Source organism: Lutra lutra, chromosome 7 (genome assembly GCF_902655055.1).
Source record: "Lutra lutra chromosome 7, mLutLut1.2, whole genome shotgun sequence".
In the NCBI taxonomy this organism is placed as follows: Eukaryota; Metazoa; Chordata; class Mammalia; order Carnivora; family Mustelidae; genus Lutra; species Lutra lutra.
The window spans coordinates 60,591,414-60,607,911 of NC_062284.1; the positions used below are offsets into that span (position 1 = coordinate 60,591,414).

Below are 16,498 nucleotides of genomic sequence, written 5' to 3' on the forward strand. Positions count from 1 at the left end.
CTTTCAGTTCCACCCTACATTTCGCCCCTATGAGGAGAGGACGCGGGTCTGCCGGACCTCAGCCCCTCATCAGGATTCTCCAGTGGCTTGAGACAACGCTGGAGCCAGAAGAGTTCCTCCCTGCCCCAACGGAGCGACAGGACGCGGGTGGGGGCTTGGGGCTGCTGGGGTGGGGGGAGACGGAGGGCAGTGGAGCTGAAGCTGAACCCAGGTGAGGGGAGGCGCTAGAGGAGGGGCCAGACCCTCATTACCATACAGCTGAGGACGCGCCCCCCTTCCCCTACCTCGGGGACCACGCCCCCTTCCCCGTCTCCGGGACCACGCGTCTAGGGGCTGGCACGAGTCGAGCCCAGGCTAGGGGCAGAAGGGAGAGGCACGAGTTGGACACGCCCCTCGCAACTAGGGAGGGAGACGCCCACCAGGAGGAGGGGAGCCCCCGGGAGCGCTAGAGTCTTTGACTCCAGGACCTTGTCTTTACCCGTGTGGCCATAGAGAGGTTAAAGCGTCCACTGGCTTCTCTGTTGTGCGGGGGACGCGAGGTGGGTGGGAGCTCACAGGTTGGGGACTGAAGTGGCGACAGCTTCCAGGGCTCGGGGAAGAAGGCGATCCGAGTCCTTCGACCCTGCTTTCGCTTTCCGAGCTTAAGTTCTTTTTACCTGCTCGAAGGCTGAAGGTAACTAGCTCCGGCTGCGGACAGACCGCCAACGGGGACTCCCCAGTGTCTCCGCCTCCACGACCATCCGGGAACCACTCGCTCACCTCCTGCCCCATTCCCCCAGGCCCTCCCCCACTCCTTCTCACACCCGGGTCTCGGACCTTAACTCCTCCGCCGCGGAGAACTGGTTACCTTGGCACGCGCAGAGTTAGGGGATCCAGGGGCTGAGAGCGGCACGGAGGGGCGGGGACCTGTGCTTGACTGGCTGGCGGGGATGGGGGATGGTGGGGGCGGAGGCCCCCTCCAGGCCCTGCTGGGGCTGGAGCGCTAGAGGCCGGGAGGGGAGGGGAGAGTGACCATGGGTTCTGAGTGACAGGCGGCGAAGAGACGAGCCAATATATATAAGGAAGGCTCCCGAGCGCGCAGGTTTCAGTAGCGGCGCAGAGCGCGAGCTGGGAACACGAGGCCAAGAGCCGCAGCTCCAGCCGCCTCAGTGCAGTGTACCCAGCACTAGCCCGCTTGCGGCTCCACTATCAGCCCGAGGACACGTCCTCAGCCCAGCCGCCACCCAGCCGCCCTCACCTGGATTACCTACCGCAGCAGCTGGAGCAGAACTAGCGAGAAGGCGAAGCGAGAGGAAAGCCCCAGAAGAGCCTGGCTTTTCAGGGACCCCTCCGGTGGATAGACGCGCGGGAAAGCGGAGTCCCGAACGAAGCCAGCTACAGGGCGGGCGCGGGGAGAGAGCGACGCTCCAGGGGATGGCAGCCGCGTCCCGTAGCGCCTCTCGCTGGGCGCTACTGCTGCTGGTGGCACTTTGGCAGCAGGTAACGTCCCGCGCCCCCTCCACCCCTTCCCGCCGCGCCCGGAGCCTGAGCCCCGGGCGTCTGCCGAGCTGACCGCTCCCCTCCTTCCTTCCCTCGGTCCCTGTGCAATAGCGCGCAGCCAGCTCCGGAGTCTTCCAGCTGCAGCTGCAGGAGTTTGCCAACGAGCGTGGCGTGCTGGCCAGCGGGCGGCCGTGCGAACCCGGCTGCAGGACCTTCTTCCGCGTCTGCCTTAAACACTTCCAGGCAGTCTTGTCGCCCGGGCCCTGCACCTTCGGTAGCGTCTCTACGCCTGTGTTGGGCACCAACTCCTTCGCCGTCGGGGACGATAGTAGTGGCGGGGGACGCAACCCTCTCCAGCTGCCTTTCAATTTCACCTGGCCGGTGAGCACAGCCCGGGTGCACTGGGAGGTCGCGAAAGACAAGAAGGGGGCTCCCTGGGACCAAAGCCCCCCCCCCCATTTCCTCGCTTCCAACTAAACCAACCAAACAAACAAACAAAAAAACCAAGGGCGCTCTCTTTTGATACTTTCTTCTCACTCTCCCCTGAGACCTCATCCTCAGGAAGGCTCTCACCCGTCTCCCTCTTCCCAGTCCTGTGCCCTCTCTTCTCCCAACTCTTGGGATATGATTTTCATCAGCTACTGCACCGGCGCGTCACCCACCTTCGAATGACTCTAGCTAACATGCCCCATCTCTCAACCCTCCTGCTCCGGGTTCTCCGCTCACCTTCCCCGCTCGCGCGATGCTGCGCACAGACCCGTTATGTTGACCCGGGAGCTGTAACTGTATCCTGCAATTAGATTAATTAAACCCGCTGCCGCGAGGCACCTCCACCTCCCCCGCCCCTACTCATCTCTCTCTCTGTCTTCCCCCGCCCCCTCCTTTGGCCTCCAGGGTACCTTCTCACTCATCATAGAAGCTTGGCACGCGCCGGGAGACGACCTGCGGCCAGGTGAGTAGCTCCTCGGCCGCCACAGGGGGGCGACACGGCGCAGCGCCGAAAGAGTTAACCTGTGATAGGCGGGGGAAGTGCGGGGTGGGGGGTGAGAGGGGCAGGACACTAAGCTCTGCCTGGAGCTGCGCCCCGCGCTGGACGCTCGGATTCCGCTCGCTGCCTGGACTCTGAGCACAATTGCGTTTCCTGCGGGTTATTTTTGGCGTGGGAACGCGGGGAGCACGGCGGTGAGAAAGGCCGAAGCTGCCAGCGCCGCTGACGGGCCCCTTCCTGTATTTTACACCTTTCGCGAATTCCGCTCCTTTGGAAAGGGAATAATGGCTTTGGGATGTTGTTCTGACACAGAGGAAAAGGATATTTCAGCAGCACAACAATTCTCACTTTGAAAAGGAAAAAGAAAAGCGTTGCCCATCTCTAAGGGCAGAACCCGTGAATGGGCACCAGAGGACCCTTTGCTTCCAGGGTCCTCCCCGGCCTGGCTTTTTTTTTTTCCTTTTCTTTTCTTCCTCCGTCTCTCCCTCCTTCCTTCTCTCTCTCTTTGCCCCTTTTTTTCTTCTCCATTTTGACCTCTTTTCCTCTTTCCTGGTTTATCTGCCTCCAGAACACTGGAGAACATTTTAACATCCTTCTGTTGGCTCCTTTCTGAATGATATCAGGCCTTCAGCTAGTGCACACACATGCACGCAGATGGCAGCTAAGCAGTGGGACATTTGGGTTCCTCTGGCCTGTGCTTGCTGGGGGTCATCTGAACAGCTGGTTTGATCCAGCAGTTGCTGGCATTCTTGGGACTGGCTGCACTTCCTTGACCTGGCCCTCTGCCCCTTCAGAGGCCTTGCCACCCGACGCGCTCATCAGCAAGATCGCCATCCAGGGCTCCCTAGCTGTGGGCAAGAACTGGTTACTGGATGAGCAGACCAGCCCCCCAACGAGGCTGCGCTACTCTTACCGGGTCATCTGCAGTGACAACTACTATGGGGACAGCTGCTCACGCCTGTGCAAGAAGCGCAATGACCACTTCGGCCACTACGTGTGCCAACCAGATGGCAGCCTGTCCTGCCTCCCCGGCTGGACTGGGGAGTACTGCGAAGAGCGTAAGCAGCCAAGCTCCCGCCTCCCTGGCAGGGGTCCCCCGGAGCAACACAGTGGCCTCTTTTCCGCCACAGCCTACCTCCCTCACAGAACAGGTCCAGGCTGCCCACTACCCGGGCCTCAGGAACAGGTGGGGATGCTTAGGATAGGCGTGGACTCTGATCTGTCTCTTCTTAGTGTTCCTCCCCATCTTGCCAGACCCCACAGGGACCCCCTTATTGCCTTCCATCCAGCCTGGATTCTCCTTCCCTGTGCCACTGTTGCCCTTAATAACACCTGCGGCCCCTCTGGGAGGCCAGGAGAGGGAAGTGAGACCAGGAGAGCTGGGGGTGCCCCCAGGGCCAGGAGAGGGAAAGGGGGCTGCAGAGTCCTTAACAATCTGACCTCACTGGGCTCTGTTTTCTTTCCTCAGCGATCTGTCTTTCTGGCTGTCACGAACAGAATGGCTACTGCAGCAAGCCAGCGGAATGCATGTGAGTAGGGGACAGGAAGTGGGCGAGGAGGGAGCCAGCCCCCCAGCTAAGCCCTCACCTCACCCTCAGCCTCCCTTTTGTTCAACAGCTGCCGCCCAGGGTGGCAGGGCCGCCTCTGCAATGAATGCATTCCCCACAATGGCTGTCGCCATGGCACCTGCAGCATCCCATGGCAGTGCACCTGCGATGAGGGCTGGGGCGGCCTCTTCTGCGACCAAGGTGAGTCAGGGCAGAGAGAGCGCGCAGAGGGGCTGGGAGAGGTGGGCAGGGGTTGGGAACCAGAGCGCTTGCCCTTCTTACTGGATGACTGCCCAGTTGGCTTATCCCATTATCCTTCAAAGAGCTTGGGGCTTTTAAGGATCCTTACATTGGTCTAGAGTGAGATGGTGGGTCCTTCTTGCTCAGGGTGCCTAGAGAAGCCAGGAAGCAGGAGCAGTTGCAGGTTGTGCTCAAATTCCAGCGAGGCCCAGGAGGAGAGATGCTGGGCTTGGTTCCTCCTTCTACCTTGTAGTTACCTATTAACCGCCTAAGTGTTTGCTTACCTGCCCAGGCTGTTTGAGCAGCTCTCCCTACACAGCTGTCTGGTGGGGTGTACCCAGCAGCTGCCCTGAGACTGTGGGCGAGCTGCGCCCCTGGGCGGAGTGGCATCTAACCGACTTCTTGGTGTGGGGCATAAACAGCCTCCCTTGTTCCTCTCCAGCGGCGCTTGCCAGCCAGCTGCCTCGGCCTACAGTCTCTTTCTGGGTTTGGGAGGCAGGCTGGTCACTCTTCCAGCAGGGGTCGGCCAGCTCCAGCTGTGCGGGAGGGAGCCTCTGCTCCCTCATCCTGTAGCCAGCTGCAGCGTGTCTCCCATTTTCAGGGTCAAAGAGGGTGGCTGTTGCCATGGATACACCAGCACAAGCCTCGGAAGGGTGGGCAGGAGGCTTACCAGGATAGAAAGAACTTGCCTGGGCCCTGACTTTCTGGCAACAAGGGGTTTGGAATTCAACAGACCCTGTATTCTGTGTGTGTGTGTGTGTGTGTGTGTGTTGCTTTCTCTACCCTACCCCAAACACATGTACACACCTGTTCCTGCCCACTCTCTTTCTTCTCCCCACATTAGCTCCCAGGTAACATAGTCATATACTCATCATAGGCAAACACAGCCCTTCCAGTTTCTGTATTTGCTCTGTATTTGCTCCCTCCCTGTCCTTCCCAAATGAGAAAACAAATACTTATATTTCAAAATACTCTTGCAATGCATTTCCCTTTAAAAAATGCCTGGTCACTACTTAAGGTGGCTTTTACCTCCTCCCTATCATTTCCACCTGTTAACATTTTATCCCTCCTTCTAGACTTATCTCAGCTGCCCCTCCTCCATGAAGCCTTTTCTGACTTCCTCCTCCACATGGGGCCTTGCCATCCGCTCCTCTTCTTTCCCCTCCTTCTACCCTGGTGGCCAGTGGCTGGGAGCTTACCTAGCAGGCAGTTGTCCAACTGTATTTTTTTTTTAAAACTTGGGTGGGTTGCCCAGGTCAGATGTGGGTCAAGGAAGAAGGGTATGGGCCAGGACAACTTTGGGCTGAAGCCTTGGGGTGCACATGGATGGTGAACTTGCACTATGAGGAGCCTGGAGATGGGGACCATTCTACAGCCCCGCTCAGCTGGCTGGTCCCTGTCTTGGCAGATCTCAATTACTGCACCCACCACTCCCCCTGCAAGAATGGGGCGACGTGCTCCAACAGCGGACAGCGGAGCTACACCTGCACCTGCCGCCCAGGCTACACTGGCGTGGACTGCGAGCTGGAGCTCAGCGAGTGTGACAGCAACCCCTGTCGCAACGGAGGCAGCTGTAAGGTGAGACTCGGGCCCATAGAGGTCTGGCCAGGTAGATCCCAGGGGCCCCCACCCAGGGGGGCCAGTGGAGGTGAGGCCATGGCATTGTGGGGGGGGGGAGGTCTGGTCCCAAGCCATGCATTGTTGCCCCCCTGGGTCTGACTCGTGCCTCTTTCTGGTCTCTCTCCAGGACCAGGAGGATGGCTACCGTTGCCTGTGTGCCCCGGGCTACTATGGCCTGCACTGTGAGCACAGTACATTGAGCTGTGCCGACTCCCCCTGCTTCAATGGGGGTTCCTGCCGGGAGCGCAGCCAGGGGGCCAGCTATGCCTGTGAGTGCCCCCCCAACTTCATGGGCTCCAACTGTGAGAAAAAAGTGGACAGGTGTGCCAGCAACCCATGTGCCAATGGTGAGTCTCATGGCCTTGTTAACCCAGGGTGGGGGGCAGGCTTAGGACTCAGAGAGCCTTCTGGGGAGGGAGAGTCAGGAGCAGAGAGAGGCCAGGTCTGTCCCTCTGGGCAGGCTGAGATGGTCCCAACCCGCTCTGGGTGGTGAGGGGCTGGCATCATCAGCTGGTGGCTTTGGAAGAAGAGCAGGTTGGCAGTGGGTGCAGGCCTTAGGGGGAGGAGAGGCACATACCCAGCTTCACGCCTCAGTCTGACGTCAGAGCCCACTCCTGGCGGGGTTGGCCTCTGACCCTCCTCCTGGTCTAGGGAGAGGGACCTATGAAGCCTCGGGCCCCTCCTAGTGAGAGGCTGGCACAGTCAAGGCCCGACTTTGAAAGGCCTCACCTTACCCCCTGGCCATGTGGGGCCTGGCATGGAACGAAGCATCTAGAATGTTCCGCATCTTGGGGGGCATGAAGCACACTGGTTATCTTTGTCTCCTTGGCCTCCTGATGACCTTCTGTGAGCCAGGCAGACAGCACTGTGCAGGAGAGAAGCCTCAGGAGCTGGAGAGGGGTGGGAAGGGCAGAGATGGAGCCTGTTCTCCAGCTAATCACTCTGTTAACTTTGTTAACTGATAATTACATTTATTCGAGCATCTACTATATACCAGGCAGGGGCTCCTGCCTTCCTGCATCATCCGACCTAACCCTCAGAGATCTCCTATGGAGGGGAGAGAGTTATACTCTAATTTAACAAGGGAGGAAACTGAGGCTTCAAATAAGGCACAGTGACACGTGCCAGGTCACCTTCAGCTGGAGAGAGAACCCAAACAGAGCTGTCCAATTCCAACTCTGCAAGATGCTAGTGGTTTTTATATGTGAGTTCACTGAAGAAATCAGGGCCCAGATCTCCCGATTCCTGGTACAGCACTCTTGGTGGTGGGATCTGGGCTGGGGCGCTCTCCCTGGCGGGACTCCCAGGCAATTGCTCACTCAGGACCCATGTGTACCCACAGGGGGCCAGTGCCTGAACCGTGGTCCCAACCGCGTGTGCCGCTGCCGTCCTGGGTTCACAGGCCCTCACTGTGAACTCCACCTCAGTGACTGTGCCCGCAACCCTTGCGCCCATGGCGGCACCTGCCACGAGCTGGAGAATGGGCTCATGTGCACCTGCGCTGCTGGCTTCTCTGGCCGGCGCTGCGAGGTGCGGATACATGTCGACGCCTGTACCTCGGGACCCTGCTTCAACGGGGCCACCTGCTACCCTGGCCTCTCCGAGGACAGCTTCGTCTGCAATTGTCCCTATGGCTTTGTGGGCAGCCGCTGCGAGTTCCCTGTGAGCATGCCGCCCAGCTTCCCCTGGGTGGCTGTCTCTCTGGGTGTGGGCCTGGTGGTGGTGCTGGTGTTGTTGGGCATGGTGGCAGTGGCTGTGCGGCAGCTGCGGCTCCGGCGGCCTGACAATGGCAGCAGGGAGGCCATGAACAACTTGTCGGACTTCCAGAAGGACAACCTGATCCCTGCTGCCCAGCTCAAGAATACAAACCAGAAGAAGGAGCTGGAAGTGGACTGTGGCCTGGACAAGTCCAACTGTGGCAAACAGCAGAACCACACGCTGGACTATAATCTGGCCCCAGGGGCTCTAGGGCGAGGGACCATGCTGGGAAAGTACCCCCACAGTGAGAAGAGCTTAGGGGAGAAGGCGCCACTGCGGTTACACAGGTGAGCAGCATTGGGATGCCCCAGGCCTGGCCACAGGGCCCTGCACGGTACTGCCTAGGCTCCCCCAGGACAAGTGGAAGGCTAGCACCAGGCCCTTGACTAGTTTCTCACTGCTGACAGGAGTCTCCTGCAACAAGATTTCGGCCAGGGATCCTTCGTCCTTCCTTCTCATTCATTCTTTTCATTCACAAATGTCAAGGGACCACACGAGGTAGGGGGTGGGGGGGGGTCTCTTCTGACTCCCGTCTTTCCATGGCACAGCTTGCCTGGAGGAGCAATGCTGGTTTTTTCCAGGCCTGAGACCCTGGTAAGGTTGGAGGTCCTGTGGCTCTCTTGGGGGCCTATTCCTCACTGTCCCCCAGGCTAGCCTTGGGCATCCCCAGTCCCTGTGTCTTCTCTCAGAGCCCATGCCCTTTGGCTCTCCAGGGTCAGGGTTAGCACCCCACCTGCCCCCCACCCAGCTCTCCCCCCCCCCCCGTCCCTCCCTCACCAGCCTGTCTTGTGTTCCCGCAGTGAAAAGCCAGAGTGTCGGATATCAGCGATATGCTCCCCCAGGGATTCCATGTACCAGTCTGTGTGTTTGATATCAGAAGAGAGGAACGAATGTGTCATTGCCACGGAGGTGAGTGCTGGGCTCACCTTCCCTTCCAGCACGTCTCCTTCTGCCATCCAGGAATGGGAAAGTAGCCTGGTGACTTTCAAGCCCAGGGGCCCGCTTCTGAAGGATGGGTCAGAACCCCTTCTTGGCGGGCCAGGTTCAGGGGCTCTTGGGTCCCTGCTGGCCCTGTTGCTGCAGAGGATGTGAAACAGGAACCGTGGGGGGTGAGCTGGGCCTAGCTCTTCCCACTGTGTTACCGCTGGGCTGGGTGACCGTGGCACCTGGCCAGCTCCCTGGCACTGCTTCCCAGCTGCTGGGGTAGGGGGCGAGAGTGGTTGCCTTGTGCCTCTGCTGCCCCTTCCCGCTGCTTCCTCCATTGGCCGGCCGCACGAACACAGGCTCCCAGGCTTGTGCATGTATCAGGGCCTAAGTCTGGGGAGAGCTGTCCCACCCTCCCTTTGCCCCACCTGTTTCTCCAGGGAGGTCCCGGGGCCACCATGGAGGAGAGAGTTCTTGTCCTCCAGTGTAACCGACTTCCCTGTTTTCCACGTTCTTTCCAGGTATAAGGCAGGAGCCTTCCCAGGACATCCCAGCTCGGCCCCAGCAGCTGGATCTTCCTTCTGCATTGTTTACATTGCATCCTGGATGGGACATGTTTAATATGCAACGTGCTGCTCTCAGGAGGAAGAGGGAATGGCATGACCTGGACAGACTGTGAACTTGCCAAGAGATGCAGTACCCTTCCATGCCTCTGGGTGTCTGTCTGGCATCAGACTGGTGGCCGCGCTGGCCCAGGGAACAGAGGAGAGGTGCCACTGGAACCCGCCCTGCCAGCCGTGGCCTTCAGAGGGCCCCTCTGGGGATCTGGCCTGTTTTCCAGTGGGAGCGGCAATGGCCCTATGGGGCCTGGAGCTGGTGTGGCCTCCACTGGCATCTGTGTTTCCAAAAGTGCCTTTGGCCCAGGCCCCACTGCAACAGCTGGGTCCAAATCAGAGAGGAGGCCAGTATGAGCGGGGCCATCTGTGGGTCCGGATACCATCGGGTGCAGCCCTTGGCAGGGGCTGCCCTGCAGGTGAGGTGAGCGCCCGAAGCGGAAGACCTTTCCGCCTGGTGCCTTCAACTACTACACGTGGGCCTTGCTCATAACACCCCTCCAGCTTCTCCCTGGCCTCTGCCCTCTGGGCAAGGCTGTTGGTAAGCCTTACCTGGCTCCCCCAGCCTCCTGCCTGGGGTGCCTCTGCGTTCCGGTGAGCACAAAGGTGAAAGGCCTGCCAGGGGAGCCAGGCCTAACTGGGAAGCTCAGGGCAGTGATGCGGGAAATTCCAGTGAGGGAAAAAGGAGGTGCCATTGCCACCCAGGCCCTTGCCTCCCTTGAACCATTCCTACAGCCTCGAGCCTGGGCTTTGCCCACACCCACTACTGCCCCCCAGACCACCCTTGAAGCCGATCTTCAGAAATCAATAATATGAGTTTTTATTTTGTTTTTTTTTTTTTGTAGTTTATTTTGGAGTCTAGTATTTCAGTAATTTAAGAATCAGAAGCACTGACCTTTCTACATTTTATAACATTATTTTGTATATAATGTGTATTTATAATATGGAACAGATGTGTACAGGAGTTTATTACTTCTTGGGTCCTGTGTTTGTGATGGCAGAAGGGGAATGAATGCTCTCTCCATCCTCTCTGACTCCCCATCTCCTAGTGCTGCCTGCTGCTCTGCCAGAACCGCCGGGACCCTGGGCACGCACTTGGGCCTCGCCTGCTGTTCTCCGGATGCTTGTCCCCTTCCAGTCCTTATAGAGCCCCAACTCGCGCATCTAGTCCCAGGCCTAGACCAGCCTTCCCTGCCTGCTGGCTCTAGGCTGCTGTGGCCCCCTGTTTCCCCCTATGTTCCCACCATCACTTGGGGGATATGCCCCCTGACCTGAATCTATCCCCCTTTCTCTCCTCAAGCCTGAAAAAAATTTGGGGCTCCCTAGTCAGCCTGGGGGATACAGGAATTTGGGGGAAGGGATGATTCCCCTGGTGTTGGTCTTCTCAAGTAGATTCACTTATTGGAGAATGGGGTCTCTGAACCAGAATGACATCTGGGTCCTTCCTCCTGCCACTGAAGGGTTTTAGATAGACTGGCACCTACCTACTCTTTTCTCAGTCCCAGCAGGGCACTGGTCTTGGGGGGGTGCAGCGTGGGGGGCTTGCCTTAGGTCTGTCCTCCTTGTAGCCAGCCAGGAGAACTGAGTCCAGGCACCTGGTCTACCCAGAGCTGCAGGAGTTTACTAAGACCGCAGGGAGAGGAGGAGGACAGGGAGGTGGCCTTCCCTGAGCCCAGGTTTCTTGGGCTGAGGCACTAATGAGAGAGTTTCAGTCTTGACTTTGTGTCTACCTTCCTATAAGGTATGACATGGTCCCTAGGGGACCACAGTCCTCTCTATAGCCAGATATACCCCATGGAGAGCAAATGATGAAAAAATTGAGCCACTGACAAAGGCCAAGTAGATGCTCCCAGCCTGTCCGCAGTAACACGAAATAGGTCCACCAGATACTCCCCATGGAGTCCAAGTACATGCATGCTCCTTGCCCTCCCTTTTCCTTTCTCCCTTACACGCACAGCATGCCTGCCCTTGACCTGGGGGCTTATGCTGAGATGTGGGAGCTAGAGACGTAGGCGCGTCCACACTCGCCCGCAGGCACATGCTCCACGCCTTGCTCTTGCTCCCCTCACTGCATACAGGGTATCAAACAGGAAAGTATTCAGGGAACCGTTCCCACAGCCTGAGCCGGCAGCAGGGGGAAGAACAACACGACCTCACTCTTCCTGCCCAAAATGAAACAGGAAAGCGGCTCCCGGGCCCTGGGGGCTGGGAAAACTGGGCCGGGACACAAGGCAGATGACGAGGCTCCCATGTGGGGGACAGGTAGGACACCCGCGAGCCTGCACGTCCACACAGCCAGGCTGTGCTGGGCTTCATGGGCCACCGGCGCCTAGAGAAGAGCCTTGTAGGGGAGCTGGCTAACACCACTCACAGGCTCTGATGCCCTAGACAGGGAGCTGGGAGAGCTCACCACACAGGCTTTCCTGGGAAAGCGGGGATCTAAGCACAGATCTGGGCTAGGCACTCTAACCTGTGGTTCTACCTCCAGTGACCCTGCAGAAGCTAGGCCAAGCAGCTGGTGTATGGACAGGCCACAGCAAAAGCCTTTCTATGCTTAGCCTGGAGGTCACTTCCTGAGGGTGCAGCCGCTTCTCATGGGTAAGGTACCCAAGACTTTCCTTAGAGTGTCCAGGTATACAGGAGAGGTCCCTGGCTTGGCAGAAACAAGGCCAAACAAAGCCCTGGGAAGTGCTCTCCATGGTTTAGCAAATGCCTCCTGAATTTGTTAGAGTATTTCATAAGAGAATTCAGAGTTCAGTGGCTCCTTAACAGCCTGGAGGCAGTGCCCAGCCTAAAGGCTCATCTGACCCCTCGGTGAACTCTAGCTCTGGGGACAGCTGCTTTTCCAGGGCCCTCTGGCGGCTAACCACCTGGGGATCTCTGCGGGGTGGGGAGGTGAGTCAGGAAGATGCAGTGAAGGGAGGAATGCCTTTATCCCGCTTGTTCCACCAGGGGCCCCCTCTCCAGCCTCAGCGCCACTCAGGATTGGTTAGGGGTAGGAAACAAAAAGACAGTGTCTTCTATCTGCACTCCTCCCGCCCGGTCCCCCAGCTCAGGCTAAATAAGGCCACTAAACTCAGGCAGTCGGGATGGATGCTCCAACCCCTACGGGGGACCCCCCCACACACACAGGGTTCTCCCCTCCCTGCATCTCTCCAGCCCTGCCCCTGGGTCCCGGCAGGATCGGCAAAGCCAGCCCTCCGTCCCACGTGGCCTGCTGCATTCCGGGAAGGGGATGGAAGTGATTCACTCAGGGAACTGTGACTGTCCCTTCCCGGGGAGAGGATGCACCTTCCCCGGGTGGCCGCGCCCTCCCTCGCGTCCAGGGTGCATGACTCGGCCCCATGGCCCCGCCGGATCCCCGCGGGCCCCGAGTCCCGGGCGCGGCGGAAAGGGCAGGTGCGACGCGCTGGCCGGTCGGCTCTCCACCTGCCGCCGCCACCGCCGCCGCCGCCGGACGCCCCGGAGGTCCCACGGCACCCCCCGCCCCCCTGCGCTCTTTGTTACAGCCCGACTTCCTGTTTGCGGCCTCCCGACCCCGGCTCACTTCCCGGGCCGGGAAGCCGCCGAAGGCCGCGAGTTTCTCGGAGACGCCCCCGCCCGCCGGGCTCCGCCCCTCACCTCCCCGAAGTCCGCGCCGGGCTTGGGAGGCCGCTCGGGGTCGGAGCCGTGGCCGCGGGAAGCCGTAGGGCGGGCAGGCGGAACCGCCCGGGGCCCCGCTTGCCCGGCACCAGAGGGCGCTGTGCGGCCGTCGGGGCTGCGCGCGGTCGGAGGCCGCCCTCTTTCGCTGGGGCTGGGGGCTCAGCCCTTCTCCATCCCGGGGCCCCAGTGGGCGAGCCCACGGAGGCGGCGGCGGCCTCGAGTTCGGTTGTCTTTGTCGCGCAGAGCTCCCTACGGGCGCCGACCCCGAGGGAGTGGACTGCAGTGCTGAGTGCAGCGCGACCCCGCAAGACGCCTCAGGGTATCCAGAGACACGGGGCCGGGGGTGGGGGGCTTCGCGTACAGCCAGCTTCCTCCCCACCTCGCGGCCCTCAAGCCTCCAGCTACGCACGCCTGGCAAGTAGCCTGAATGCAAACGAGTGGGGACGGGCTGCAAAGAGCCCCCGGGTCTGATCCCGGAGGCTGAAGCTCTTTGCCCCAGTGGGTCTCATTGCCAGGTGACCTGGGACAAGTCCATCCAATTCTCATCCCTTACACACTGATGGAGCACCTTTCATATAGCGGGCATTGGCCATAAAGCATGGTCTCTGCCCAAGGAGGCTAACCATCCTTTAGCCTTTCAGATGATGTCCATACTCTTGCCTGTTATTAGGAGGTTGAAAGGAGTTGGAGAATGAAAATACTTATGAGCAACGAGCTCCCCCACTGATTGGTTAATCCTTCCCAAGCTTATGCCAACAGACCACTTTCTGCTGCTTCCCCTCTCCTAGCCCACAGGATAGGGATGGAGTTGGCTAGGTAGTCCCAGCAGTAGCCCTAAGGACCAAAGGGGCAGCTGAGATCCCAAGTTGCCTCCACCATTGCTTCCTGTTGTGCCCCTGTTTTTTCTTTAAGATTTTATTTATTTATTTGTCAGAGAGAGAGAGCATAAGCAGGGGGAATGGCAGGAGAGAAAGAGAAGCAGACTTCCCACTGAGCAAGGAGCTGGATATGGGGATTCCATCTCAGTACCCTGGGATCACGACCCTATCAGAAGGCAGACACTTAACCGACTGAGCCACCCAGGCATCATTCCCCTTGGAATTGGGAAAGAGGTGCCACTATCCCAGCCTCTGTTGGAGCCCTGCCCTCCCCTGCTCAGTGCCCCTTGTCTTTAAGGAACACCACTAGCTTAGGTCAACTTCTGATGTGGGAAGTAGTGGAAGGGGGACTCTGGTGCTGGGAAGAGATGGCAGAACCCCAAGTCCTCAAGAGTCCCTTTCCCCTTGGAGATCTGTCACAAGTGGCTTTTGCCCTATTTTCCCTGGACTCTGGGGCCCTGCACCCTACTCACACTCTGGCCGAGTGGACTCAGCCTGTTCCCTTCATACCCAAAGACCCTCCAAGTCCACAATGCAGGGTCCAGAAAGCCAGCTAAAGCTACGGCAGACACAAGGTGACTAGCATCTCCAGAGGCTGGATTCAGCTCTGGGCAGCAGTCTGCCCTGAGTCATGGCACCCCTACAGGGCAGAGCCAAGCCAAAGCCCTGCCAGGCACAGCCAGCCTGGCTGTCTCCAGTCCTCCTGCTTCTTGGCTGAGTTTGGAGGCAAAGCAAACCCGGGGAATGAGCAGACAGGTGCGTGCCACTCGGCTCGTCCAAAAATTGCTGTCCTTTTTCCACACTGGCAGCCATCAGGCTAGGCCCATCCTTCTAGACCAGGTCTGCTCACTATCACCTCCACTTGTGGCTCCCTTCACTCAGTGCTTCCTTTTCTCTCTCTCTGGTAAAAAGAGCTCTGGAAGATTCTAGAATCCCCTTCCCATTTGCAGTAGGTTCATAGGGGATGGTATTCCAGCTGCTCTCATTTAAGAGGCTTTACTTCCTTGGCTTTCTCGGGGCCTGAGTCATACTTCTCCACATGGACTGTTTTTCTAGAGTTCTCTTAATTAAGTCAGGTCCTACCACACTGCCACATTTCTGTGGGGTCTGACATTTGACTCTGACCCACGGGCTTCCCCTCAGCATCCCTGCCACTCCACTGAAATGTTCCTCATTGCAGTTCTCAACCCTGCATCCAGCCACTGGCTGCCACCACGAAGGACACCTTCCTTCCCTCCTTGGAACGGGGAAAGGGGCCCCACCCTCCCAGCCCTCCGTTGGAGCCCTGCCCCTCCCCTGCCAGGAGGACCAGGCCCAAGGTCTGAGTAACTAGAATACTGCCCTGCCCTGCCCCCTGGGATACTCTGTCATTTGGGTCTTCCTCCCTCATTAGAAGCTTAGAAATGTAGCCAAGTTTTCTCACCATCCCATGCACCCTTCTTTCAGGACATGGGGGAATTCTTATAGTCCATGCTTTTGTAGACAGGGTACCACATAGCCTTCCACCCTTGGCCCAGGGTCTAGCTGGCATAACCAGCAGGGTATGGTCTTCTCTCCCCCATCTGAGGCAGACTGTCCTGAGAGGTTCAGCTACTCCTTCTTCCCTTCCTTCTGCCAGTATTGGCAGGACCTCCGTCCTTGCACATGGGCCAAGGACCTGAGATACACTTATCTTTCAGAAGTATGTGGGAGGTATAGCCACTCCTAGACTGTGGATTATTTTATTCATTTATTTAGTTTAGCATCTCTCCCCTCTAAGCATAGAAAATCTCTCTCTTTGCTCAAGCAACTATTAATAGTGGGCTTGGGGCAGACTATCACTCATCCGCCTTTTTGGGTTTTTATTTTTATTTTTTTAAAAGATTTTATTTATTTATTTATTTGACACAGAGAGACGGCGAGAGAGGGAACACAAGCAGGAGGAGTGGGAGAGGGTGAAGCCGGCTTCCTGCTGAGCAAGGAGCCCATTGTGGGGCTCCATCCCAGGATCCAGAGGATCATGACCTGAGCCAAAGGCAGACACTTAACGACTGAGCTACCCAGGCATCCCCCGTTTTGTTTTGTTCTTAAGATTGTATTTATTTGTCAGAAACAGAGCACAAGCTGAGGGAGCAACAGGCAGAGGGAGAGGGAGAAGCCAGCTCCCCGCTGAGCAAGGAGCCTAATGCGGGGCTCATTCTGGGATCACGACATAAGCCACCCAAGCGCCCTGCTCACTTTTTAAGATTTATGAAAGAGAGAGAGAGAGAATGAAGGAGGGGAGGGGCAGAGGGTGAAGCAGGCTCCCTACTGAGCAGGGAGATCAACGCTGCTGCATCCATCCCAGGACCCTGAGATCATGACCCAACCCAAAGGCAGACGTTTCAGTGGCTGAGCCTCCCAAGGGTCCCCACTACTGCACTTCTGACTTGAGACTGTGGGTTTTTCCACGTACCCAGCAATTGTGCCTCACCATCTGGGTGTGAGTAACTCAGCGCGGACACTATCTGCCTGGAAACAGCATCAGATCCCACAAACTCTGGGGCTCAGTGCTGTGAGACTGCCTCCCACCTCAGAAGCGAATCACCAGTCTAGGTTACTTGTGCTTCTAAGCCGCTGCCGAGCAGAGGTTCCCACAACCCACTCAGGAACAGGCAGATGGAAGAGGTGTGTGGGGCAAGGTATGTGGGAAGGAACCTGGAGCTTTCCTGTCCTCTTTGGGTATGCCGCTCTCCTAGCACCTCCCTGTACTTAACCACCCAGAAGCTTCCCAACCCCCTGTCCTTTTGAGTTTTTACAGAGGTTTCATTGCACAGGTGTGATCAATTA

The 16,498-nt window shown here is 58.3% G+C and overlaps 1 protein-coding gene across 1 annotated transcript; it reads left to right on the forward strand.

The window, feature by feature from the left end:
- Nucleotides 1–573: 573 nt before the first annotated feature.
- On the forward strand, nucleotides 574–10,204 carry DLL4 (delta like canonical Notch ligand 4). The gene is made up of 11 exons (XM_047737876.1): nucleotides 574–1,479; nucleotides 1,591–1,860; nucleotides 2,374–2,431; nucleotides 3,262–3,525; nucleotides 3,936–3,996; nucleotides 4,085–4,215; nucleotides 5,663–5,832; nucleotides 6,002–6,221; nucleotides 7,217–7,919; nucleotides 8,433–8,541; nucleotides 9,078–10,204. Exons 1-11 carry the CDS (start codon nucleotides 1,414–1,416, stop codon nucleotides 9,081–9,083), a joined length of 2,058 nt encoding a protein of 685 aa, XP_047593832.1. The 5' UTR covers nucleotides 574–1,413; the 3' UTR covers nucleotides 9,084–10,204.
- The last annotated feature ends 6,294 nt before the right edge of the window (nucleotides 10,205–16,498 follow it).

Excerpts from the sequence above, each read along its gene's own strand:
- DLL4 (XM_047737876.1), top strand. The coding sequence starts at position 1,414 with ATGGCAGCCGCGTCCCGTAGCGCCTCTCGCTGGGCGCTACTGCTGCTG. Across the intron at positions 1,861-2,373 it reads CTTTCAATTTCACCTGGCCG|GGTACCTTCTCACTCATCAT; the intron begins GTGAGCACAGCC and ends TTTGGCCTCCAG. Across the intron at positions 4,216-5,662 it reads CGGCCTCTTCTGCGACCAAG|ATCTCAATTACTGCACCCAC; the intron begins GTGAGTCAGGGC and ends CTGTCTTGGCAG.